Source organism: Ictalurus punctatus, chromosome 2 (genome assembly GCF_001660625.3).
Source record: "Ictalurus punctatus breed USDA103 chromosome 2, Coco_2.0, whole genome shotgun sequence".
In the NCBI taxonomy this organism is placed as follows: domain Eukaryota; kingdom Metazoa; phylum Chordata; class Actinopteri; order Siluriformes; family Ictaluridae; genus Ictalurus; species Ictalurus punctatus.
The window spans coordinates 11,836,802-11,849,010 of NC_030417.2; the positions used below are offsets into that span (position 1 = coordinate 11,836,802).

At 39.4% G+C, this 12,209-nt stretch overlaps 1 protein-coding gene across 2 annotated transcripts in view; it reads left to right on the top strand.

Moving 5' to 3' along the window:
• Positions 1–12,209, top strand: part of prkcbb (protein kinase C, beta b) — a 125,991-nt gene that overhangs the window by 79,291 nt on the left and 34,491 nt on the right. For both annotated transcript variants that reach the window (XM_047151977.2, XM_017461337.3), the window contains exons 10-11: positions 3,049–3,222; positions 5,535–5,626. In XM_047151977.2, coding sequence (XP_047007933.1) covers positions 3,049–3,222; positions 5,535–5,626 — 266 coding nt within the window. The remainder of the gene's footprint in view (positions 1–3,048; positions 3,223–5,534; positions 5,627–12,209) is intronic.

Sequence of the window (12,209 nt, forward strand, 5' to 3'; positions counted from 1 at the left end):
TTTCTCTATTCCACACTGTTTTTCTCTACTTCATTCTGTTCTTCTCTTGTCCATTCTGTCTGCCTCTATTCTCTTTCTCTCCATTCTACCATTTCTCTATATTAAATTTCTGTGTGTCTCTCTCTCTCCCATCTATACTGACTGGCTCTGTTTATGCCTGTTTGTCTTCCTTCCTTCTCTTCACAAATACAAACAAGTTGAAAATGTCAGAAATGATCAATTGGACAGAGGGGAAAGTGTTTTTACCATCTTCATGCACTCAACACATTTTTATTTCTTAGAATATATTTACATCACTTAAAGGTGGATATAAAGATATAGATCTCTCTTATATTTTCAGTGTAAGATTAAGCTAATTAACCACAAAGATATTTCTCATAATCTTTACCAGGGGTGCCAATAATTCTGGAGTTAACTGTCCTATATATGGAGTACAGAGCCATTGTGGATCCAGTTTTCACTGCTCCTATGTTCACACTCTTAATCAGTTGGCCTTGTGTGCCAAGAGGTTGTGTGTGCACTGGTATACTCAAGCTGTATCTCCTTTTCTGATTTGCTTAGCTAAAGCTAAGAAAATTGGTTATGTATAAAAACTATAGCTAATATGTTAAAGCTTTGTGGTTGGTACTGAAATGTTGGTAGTTGTTAACAGTTACTGTAAGTGGTTGTAAGTGCACTGTCCAAAGGATATTGTTAACAGATGGTAAATAATAGGTATAGGACCGGTTGTTTTGGTGTTGAGTTCTCACCTGCCTCAAAGACTGCATCGATGGTGAATGCACCAGGGTCTGATTAAAATGGACTAAGTACTGCATATGTCTTTTTAAATGTCTTTTTTTAAAACAATTCCCATTCTGTAGGCTGTGTTTAAATGATGTGATGCATGAACAAAAACAATTGATTTGTGACCACAGACCTGAGATACACATAAACTACTGTGTATGGCCAACAATTTGTGGACACCTGACCATAACCCCCATATGTGGACCTTCCCCAAACTGTTGCCACAAATTTGGAAGCACACAATTGTAAAGGATGTCTTTGTATTCTGTCGCATTACAATTTCCCCAAACCCTTTCCAGCATCACAATGCCCCTGTACACAAAGGCGAGGTCCATAAAGACATAGTTTGCAAAGGTTGGTTTGGAAGAACTTGAGTGGCCTGCACAGAGCCCTGATCTCAACCCCACCTGACTGAACCTTTGGTATGAACTGGAACGCTGACTGCACTGCAGACCTCCTCATCCAACATCAGTGCCTGACCTCACTAATGATTTTATGGCTGAATGGGCAAATCCACATAGACATATTTCAGAATCTAGTGGAAAGGGGTTCCGTCCACAAACCTGTGACCACAATCCATTTGCAGTGGAACACAGGCAGTTATTCCACTTTTTTACATTGTCAGCATAATGATCTGCAGATGTACTGTTGTCTGGGCAGTGTTAGCTCAGTGGATAAGATGTTGGACTACTGATTGGATGGTTGTGAGTTCAAATCCCTGCACCACCACTGCTGGGCCTTTGGGCAAAGCCCTTAACCCTCAACTGCTCAGTTGTATAAATGAGATTGGTACAATTGGCTCTGGATAAGTGCCAATTCAATTCCAGTACAAATATACCAATTCAAGGGTGGTAACAATGTTAGCACTAGGGTCAGAACAATCGGCTGCTGCAGATGCAAAGCAGACAAAGCTCTGGGGATAAATGTTGCTGCATGAGTTCTTTGTTGTGGAAGACTTTGTCTTAAGATAATTAATATTATCTTAATAATATCATTAATCTTAAGATATTAATAAAGAGGTATCTTTTTCATGTCTGTAGTCAGGAAATTTCTAGTGGCAACTCATCACCCATATGCAGACTTACTACATCCAGCTGGGATGTTCGTGGCAGCAAATCCATTAATGAAACTGGGAATGTTGAACTTCAGACTGTTTCAGAGGGAACTGAATGCTTACTATCTTTTGGACCATATAACAACAGTATGTATCAAGTTGTGGTAAGAGGATGAACACACACCCTGTGGTGTTTTACAGCAACCACTAATGGGGCATAATGCAAGCAATGTTGAGATGGGCAAGCAACCTCTGAATGTGGCAGTTACACACCTTCTTTCTTTAAGATCGGTCTACCTACCAGGCTCATGCAGTCAGTGCACATGCTGTCTTGTAACAGTCCTGTGCCAAGGATTGGAAAATTGAGACAAGGAGTTCAGCTAATTTGGAATGCGTCCAGCAAATAAGAATGAGCTGTTTGCAAAAAAACAGACAACTTTCTGTGCAGTGTGATTCACGGATAGGGCTTGAATCCTGTGTCATATGAATGACGAAATCTACAGATGTATGCACTGCTTCCACTTGGGTGGAAGACACTGCAGCACATCTGACACACTATGCAACTAGGGATGTTCACAGCCCATTTTGACCATGGTTCCACCTTTTTTTTCATATTCTCCCCAATTTGGTATTTGTCCCCAACTACCAGTTGATTACACAACAGCTACTGACCAGGGGCAAACACCACTTCCATATGTGACGCCAACCTACACAACTTTTTGAACTGCTGCTCATGCTGCATCACAAGGCAGTTTAACACACTCTGTGGAAAGCCACCTCTGCCCTCCTCCAGATATGTGAGCTCACAGACTCGCAATCTCTCGATGATTAGGTGAACAATTTTATGTTATACAACTCTGGATCTGGTTCCAGCCATTATCAGTGTTACTGACAGGGTCTCCATATCTGCTACCTGTCTGTTTATCCTCCAGTCAATCTGTTTCTATTGCATTATATTTCTCTCTTTTATTCCCACCCATCATTAACAGAGAAGTAAAGGGTATATGTCTTTAGTATCTCTGTATCCTCTTCTTATATCCTAATATATGTTGACCACTAATGCATAACGACTAACTAGAAGCTATTGGCTATTTGTTATATGGTCTTCAAGAGTGAATGCCTTCTTTTATAGCAAATGTTCTTTGTGATCTACTGTGCACACTGTACCATATCCACTTTTCTCTGTCTGTCTCTCTGTCGCTCTCTTTCAGGTAATGCTGGCTGAGATGAAGGGAACGGATGAGTTATTTGCTATAAAGATTCTGAAGAAAGATGTGGTGATTCAGGACGATGATGTGGAGTGTACTATGGTGGAGAAGAGGGTGTTAGCACTTTCAGGAAAACCTCCTTTCCTTACACAGCTGCATTCCTGCTTCCAGACCATGGTACAGACACACACACACATACATACACACACACACACACACACACACACAAACACACATTCTGCCTTCAAAATGTCTTAATTTCTTATTAGGATGGTGGCTATACAATTACTAGATGAGTATACACAAACACATACAAACGTACAAAGGTACATACATTCATACACTCCTCTGTATGCCATGTCACTTTGCATTTTTTTTAACTCACAGCACATGACCTAAAACATACACGAACACACACATAAAGAACACACACACACACACGTACAATGTAAATAACAGAAAGGGAGGCCAGCATGTCAGACAAATCTTTGGGTGCAGTGGAGCAGCAGCGGATCCGACAGCATGCTGAACAGACGCGCACACACACACACACACACACAAAGGGGGAGAGAGCGTGAGCGAGGCATTAGAGAGAGAGAGAGAGAGACGTTAGAGAGAGAAAAGCGGCATTATATTTTCTTCAGTAACTGCGTTATCCTGGTCAGAGTTGCTTCCAAAGCTAGGAACACAGGACACAAGGCAGAAATCTGCCCTGAATTAGACCTCAGTCTCATGCAGTGTTTCACACACACACACACATTTCATTTACTGTAAACAATCCACCAACCAACATTTTCATAGATAGATAACACATATACTCAGCTGGCTCCTCTCACAGTAGCAGAGCAGAGGCTCAACTGAGCCTCCCCTGGACTGCCAAACTTGGCATTCTTTCCTAAAGCCAGCAACTTGTGGACGTTATCTCACTTACTCATTCCAGTACTGCAGTCCTTGCATTTCCAACTTGATCCTGCCAAGCTGTTGAAGTTTAATAGACAAGACAAAAACAAATTCTGTTATTTGTTCTGCATGCAGAATGAAGTTGCAAAATTAAATGTTTTTTTTTCTGTACATAGTGCAGCAGAAGATAAACTGTAATACTTAAAGATGGGCAAGGAGGAGGCAAGAACTGGTTCAATAAACAGACCTCAAACAGAACATAAAGCACAAAAACACATCTCCAACACAAAGCGCATGTCCAACACAGACACGCTGTCTTCTGGTCATCAGAGAGCTGGGAAGTGATCTCCCACAATGCTGGGTGATGGCATTGAACTTCATGGCGGATGGCTACAGCTCCTCCCCTTTTCAGCAGATGGCAGCCGCACCGCCACCAACCCAGGGGATGGCAGCGACTCCTCCGTGCTCCCCAGCAACCACTTCAGCACCATGCTTCCTCCGTGCCAAAATCTCCCCATAGCGATGAGGTCTCTCGGACAGAACGTTCCTCCTCTTTGCCGGGTTTCGGCACCAATATAAACCCTTAAAGATGGGCAAGGAGGAGGCAGGAACCGGCTGAACATAAACGTAACGTTTAATGATCAGTAGAACTCAAACATAATGTAAAACACATAGACATAACTCCAACACGAAGCGCACGTGCGTCTCTCTCTCCCGCTCTGGCACTTCCAGATGCTCCTTTATCGCTTGTATATCGTCTCATATACAATCTCACACAATCTCAACCCCCACTATTTCGCTCAGGGATCACTGCCTGTCTCTTGCTCTTAGTGATCTCAGTCCCTTCCCCTCATTATTGATGGTTGTGGCTCTTCTCTCGCCTTTTCTTAAGGATTGTAATCCCTCACTGTAAATTTTTGGCAGCTCTATGTTTCTCTATCAAGATTTGCAACCCTTTCCTTCCTCTTTCAAAGAGTTGTTTATCTCTGCCAAGGATCAGATTCTTCCATCTCTGTCAATGTTTGCAAACTCAAAGTCAAAGTCAAAACATCAAAAGGTTGCTTTATTGGCATGTAACATATTAACATTTGTAACATTTATACCTACTTCTACACATATATATGTACACACATGCATATACCAATTTATCACAACCCCTCCCTCACACATTCTATGCCTCTCATTTTTTATTTGAACCTCATTTCCTGTTTATCCCAATCCCTCCTATTATACATTCCAACCCTTTCTCCTATTCATCCCAACTCCCTTTCCTCACACATTCCATTCCTGCCATATTAATTCTGATAATCTTTCCAGTTTATCCCAACAATTCCCTCCCTCCCACTTCCCAACTCGTATTTAATTCCAGGTTTTCAGTGCCAGCCAGAGGTGAAAGTGGTCCCCTGCTGAGTCTCAGCTGCTTTCAAAGTTTCTGCCTCCAAGCCCTCTATAAGGGAGTGTTTCCTTACCTCTGGTGCCTCAGGCTTGCTCACAAGTGGTTAAAGCACTTTTTATCAGTAGGATCTTCCTGGGACAAATTTGTTATGGAAGCACTATAAAAGCAACTTTTTCCTCTGTTGTGTGTATAGGATCGGCTGTACTTTGTAATGGAATACATTAATGGAGGAGATCTGATGTACCAGATCCAGCAGGTCGGAAAGTTCAAGGAGCCACATGCAGTGTGAGTACTGGCACTACACTCTCTCTTTTAGCTTTTTAGCTTTTACACTCTCACTTTTAGCTTATAGTTTTTGAGCACTCATTTTTGCTGCCTTCAAGTCATGTTGGACATATCATAATAATGTGATAATTACACAAGAACACCACAATTCCATAATTACTTTTCAGAAGTTGAACATTTTCTTCTTCTTATAATAATTATTATTATTTTGTAGGTTGAGTGCATAATTTTATTGTGTGTGTAAGGTAGCATTAGATTTCTGTTAGCATGCTTTTAGCCTTCAATAAGCTTTGTGTTAGCACCGTCTTAGCCTTTCAATATCACATCCCTGGGACTCATCTCAATCTTCTGTTTACACCCTGTTAGTTTTTTTATTAGCACTCTGTTAGCTTCTTTTTTACTCTTTCAATAGGCTTGCATTAACAGTCCATTAACAGTTTCCACTGATATGCAGCGCTATGCACACCAAGAAACCTATAATGGTGTATGTCATTTGGTTTTAAGAGCAGAAGGATTTATCCTGGTGCTGATAGAAAGGGTTTAGATCTGGGTTATTAGAGTGTTTGTGTAAAGATGTGTTTTGTGAGTTATCTGAGTATTTACTATCTGCGTAGGTGGGGATAGTGTTTTTGTGTTTTTGTGCTTAGTAGTTGAAGCATTGAAATTGTTATAAAGCACACATATTATGGTTTTCAAACGAGCCTAATTTTGTTTTAGAGGTCTCATACAATAGATTTACATGCGTCCAAGGTCAAAAAACACTTTAATGTGCTCATAATTTAAATTGCAGCATTACCTTTTTTCCACCCAGTGTCATAAACGACTCGTTCAATGATCCGTTCTAAAGGATTCATTCTAAACTCCTCCTTTTAGAGAGCATACTATGCTCTGATTGGTCAGATGTTCCAGTCTGTTGTGATTGGTCTACCACTGTGAGCAAGCAGCCAATGAAGACCAGAGGCGGGGCTTTTTGTTGCAAACCTATGTAGGTTAGTACAGGAAGTAAGTCTGGAATGACTAACGACTCGTTTCAGCTGTTCAGAATCAGTTCCTTCTTTTGGGAGTCAATAACTCTGCTTGTCTTACGGTTTTACATTTACAAACAGCTCTATAACACAGTACATGACCATAATAGGTGCACTTTAAATCCAGTTTTCTCCCAAATGTATTGTAGATTTTCAGGCCTTTATCTAGGTCCCCATCACACAATAATATGGGTTAGGGGTAGTGTGCTTTCTCTGTAGGCATATGAATCCGTCACATCCTGAATTGTCAAACTTATGAAAAGGGAGAGAGCGACACAAGACCTTTTATCCCACATTTACCGTGGTGTTTTCTCAGACTCCTAACCACAGTCATCTGTTGCATCAACAAACATTTTCCAAACAACAGAGCAAACTTGTCAGGAGCAAGACTTTTACAAATTTATAGGAGGAAGCAATATGAAGAATGCCATGTACTGAACCTACCTTGGTTGTTAGTATTCCAACACTGCTTCCTGTTACTATGCCATTAGCATGGTAGTAGGCTGTTAGCCTCCTATTATGATTACTGCTAGCGCACACTTAAGAAAAACTTAAGGATAACTTAACTTAGTGCTACTGCAGTAGAGGACAGAGACACCAAGGACAGAGACAGAGACACAACAGGAGTGAGAGAAGAGGTAGAAAGAAGACATCTAAAGAGAGCATATATTATAGTTAGTGTCCGTGACTGCAATATTTAGGAACAGTATAAATCATGCATACGTTAGTCATGGCAGAACTAATTTAAGCGAGCCACTTAGAAAGAAGTGGTGCTAATGGCCATGAAAAAATAAAATATAAAATAATTGTTAAATTAATTGTCTGCTTTGAATCAATACCATTCTACTTTTTGAAGACAATTTCCAATGACCTCACATCATATATGTGGGTGGTGTATTTCTACCAAGTATTCTGGTTCTTTCTATATTCAGATTTGTTTAACCCAAATATTATTCCATTTTTGTCCAAGACCCTAGAACATGCAGTTCTCACTTATCTTTATATCTTTCACTAAATGACCCTGGGATGCCAACTGTTCTAGATACTTGCCTTTGTGGAGATTGTCTTAAGAGTCACTCCAGTTTTCTACACACAAAGAAAAATAATAATGACATACAAAATGTCCACTGTCCTCATCCTTCTTTAGGTCAGTTCTTGGTCCACTGTTTTCGCTACCAAATTACTGGGCTCAGTGATCAGCTATTTTATCAGTGCTACTCTGATTACTCACAGCTTTACCTCTCTGGTTTCCTTCCCTGGTTTTTAACCATGTGAAGTGCTCTCATTTAATCTCCTACTGAGGCTTCCTGTTTCAGCAAGAATCAAATTCAAAACTTATTTCTTCCATGCGTCCAAAAGTGTGGGTTTATTTATTTATTTGTATGTATATATATATATATATATATATATATATATATATATATATATATATTATCTACATTCCCTAGTTTACAACTACACATCTGCAGGCCAACTTAGGTCATCAGTTGTCTGGCAAGCCCATCTCTAACTTTCATGCATGCTTGTAATGCAAACACTGGCTGCTTCAGTGTCCTGGCTCCTCAATGCTCAATGGTGGAATGGAATTCCCTCACTATGTTGAAAAAGGTTTTTATTTTCAAGCAGTATTTAGGATAACACATTTTTTTTCTGCAAATACCTGCATTGATTTCCTTTTGTATTACTTTTTTTTTAAATGTATTTTGTTCCTTACTGATTGACTTTTGTATTATTCTACTTTGTTCTCTGAATTTTGTAAGCAATTAGGTATGAAAAAAGTAGATAGAATTAGATAGACAAAACCAGGTGTTCAGACAATATCACACAAGAAAAAAAGTCCAAGATTGGAATCACACTCAGTAGAGACACCTCTCTGTTTTGATCAAACTTTGCCCTGTGCCACAAGCAGCACTTAAGCCTGCAGTTACATCTGAGGTCTGTATACTGATGTATTCAGTTTCAGTATTAACTCCTCATTATTCCTGCTTAACTCTACTCTGAATACAGTCCTCTCTGTGTTTCTCACTTTCTCTGTGTCTCTCCCTCTGTGTGCTTGATTTGTCTGTCTCATTCTCTCTATGCCTCTGTTATTCTGTCTCTCTCTTTCTCCCTTTCTTTTGCAGAGCACGCTCTTCCATGCTCTTCTTCATCAATGTCTTTCTGACATTTCTCTGTCTTGCTTTTGAAGTTGTGCAGAGACAGAAACTGAGAGAAGGACAAAGAAAGAGAGAATAGATATATTCAGACCCCTACAGTGCTGCTCTTGCTGCCTCTGCAGAACGACCTTCAGTTAATGAGGACACACACACACACACACACACACAGAGACACACATACACACATACTAATCTCTCTAGGTAGGTTTCTATCTAAACATGTGAAGCGAATTTCTGAGAAGAGGAGTAACACATACTACGACACATACTAATATACTACACTATTATTTAGCACATCACATTTTGGATTATAGATTGACAGGTACCAAGACCCCCTAGTTCCAACCAGGTTAAAGCTAAATATGTATATAAATGTGTTGCTATTTTCAAATCATTCATTTAAAAGTAAGTGAAACATATTCTCTGTGTATTCAAACTGTGGTATAAATGAGCTAACATTAACACATTTAGCCAAGCAAACACTTCGACCATTGATGCTTTGGTAAACTACTAAGAAAAGATGCAATATATCGAACAATAACATTGCAAAACCCCTAGTATCTGTCAATAATCAAACCGTGTTCTGCCATTTTGTCAATCAACATCACATCATAACTTTGACTTGTCAGAACATTTTGCCTTACAATGCCTTGAATACCAAAAACTCATTGTACAAGTATTAAAGCCTGTTTACAGAACAGTACAATGTAAGTCTATCGTTTAGAATTATGGGGTTTCTGTCATGTGTTGATAATTTGCTATAAAACTTGTGAACTGTTAAATGCAGGTACAATAAGAAACGTTGTATCGCAACATTTTTTTTGTATGAAAAAAGGTTTTTTTGTATAACTTTTCTTATGACAAATTAAAATTTCAGCTTTGATGTAAATCACCCCTAAGCTCTGTCACACTTTGCAGACACTGATCAAGTACTATGCCAAATTAATGTATTGTGAAAATCAGTCCGTTGTTTTCAGAAGCCCTGTATCAAATGACATGTAGACAAGCTCTAGACAGAAATTAGGTAATCAGACTTTTTATTTTTTTTTGTTTCACTTTGTTTTAAACTGAATGCTGCTCAGTGAAAAGTTAATGTCTAAAGACACTTTGGGCCATATTCATAGTTGAGTTATACACGCAGAGTGAGGACTTAATACCAAAAATATCAGTATTCTGAACTAAGACAAAACTACAGGCTTTTCAAGTACTATTCAAAAGTTATGTAAGAGCTATGCATGCGGAATGGAGTTTGCTTAAAACAGAGGCATTTGTCAGTTATGTGAATTCTGATCTTGAATATAAGCACACATTTCTTGCTCGACCTCGTCTCAAGTGAGAAGTGTTAAGTCCAGCACACACATTATATTTTTATGACCTCTATTTAGTGTCTCATGGCTTCATCAAGTTTGGTGCACAGTTAACCTACGCTGCACAATCTAAAAAACTGAAATGCAAAATTATAAAATGTGGGGGCACGGTGGCTTAGTGGTTAGCATGTTTGCCTCAGACCTCCAGGGATGGGGTTGTATTCCTGACTCTGTCCTGTGTATGTGGAGTTTGCATGTTCTCCCCATGCATCGGGAGTTTCCTCACCCAGTCCAAAGACAGGCGTTGTAGGCTGATTGGCATTTCCAAATTGTCCGTAGTGTGTGAATGAGTGTGTAAATGTGTGTGCAATTGTTCCCTACAATGGGCTGGCTTAACAAAAATGCGCCTCATGCCCCGAGTCCCCTGGGCTCCAGGCTCCCCTGTGACCCTGGGTAGGATTCTCATGATTTCCCCTCGAGCTAGCGCTGTAGCATGCAGCGTGCTTGGAAACCCGAAGTACAAGCTCGAGTTTTCAGTGACTCTGACTCTGTTTATTTTTGACACGTGTGCTTTGTTATGGTTTTTCCTGTCCACGCCCCTGTATTGTCATTGTTTGTTTTCCGTATGTGTCATCATTAGTCTCAGCTGTTTTGTGTTTCACCTTTGATTACGTTTGTTACTTAAACCCCTCGTGTATCTATGTACATTGCGAAGAATTACATGAGTTTTCCGTATACCAAGCGTTTGTTTCTTGGTTCATGTTTTATTGTTTTGATCTTGTTCTCGCCTTCGTTCTCGATTCCGGTTTTGCCTAGTTTGTGCCTGTTTGCAGATCGCCTGACCCATTGCCTGTTTTTGAGCATGCTATTGTCTCATGATTTGGATTTGTCAGCCTGCCTGTCTTTAATAAAAGCTCTTATCTGCACCTGCATCCATCCTAACCTCCATTACGTGAATTATGTGACAAGGATAAGCAGTACAGAAAATGAATGGATGGATGGATGATAAAATGTGCTGATTAAAGTGCTATTTTATATATGATGGGGTGATAATTACAACTAGAACTATTTATGTATCAGTATATTGGCAATAAACTAGATTCCTATTAGATTTTTTATTTCAATACTTGGCATCTTTATTTAATTTTTTAATTGACATTTATATTTAAATGCTTTTACATCATATTAGATTTTATGTCAAAAATTGATTTAAGAAAATCGACTTAAGAAGCTGTATAACCCATCTCTGAACACACATAACTTATAAATCCCTGTATGATTTTATAAATGTATTTTTATTGATCTATCATGGACTTTAACCTTGTTTTTCCTTATTAATAAGTTCATTCATTTCAGTTGGTCATCGCAAATAATTGCAAATGGCTTGGGGGAATGAATTCGTTGCTGAATTTGCATTTGTCACGTAATGGAGGCTGAGACGGAAGCAATTGTAGGTATGGCAGTTTAATCAAACAATACGAAGTACAAAGGATCAGGCAGAAAACAAAGTCTAAGGCAGGCTAGGGTCAAATGGTCAGGCAAACAGGCTAAACTAGGCAGAACAGAGAACTGAGGTCAACAGGGTAAACAAAGTCCATGTTCAGAAAAGCAAACACGATATAAGGCTTGGAAATATGACAGAGACTAGGCAAGTGAGCGTAATACTTCGCAAAGTCATAGTGTTAAAAAGGTGTCTTATATAGCGTGGTTTTGAGTGCTGTGAATAGGATGCAGGTATGCTTGATTAGAGTGAATGTGAGTGTTCTGGGAATTGCGGTCCATGATGGCCATGTTTGTAGGCCGTTGTGCAGGATGGGAAATGTAGACACTGGTTTGCTGTGATATGACAGCATTGGTGTCGAATTTCATGTAATGGCACATTAAGGGTGCATAGAAAGTCCTTATGATCAACTTTGTGAACACCAAAAAGAAAAAAAAAATGGAATGTAGAACTTGTGCAAATATAGATCACAAGACAGCAAATTTCAAACTAAGCAACAGCATGACAGCAGTATGAGGTTCAGGTCGATGCCAAAGACAACATTGTCACCAGGAATGTTTGGATTTAGCTCTCTAACACTTCTTGCTGTATGAT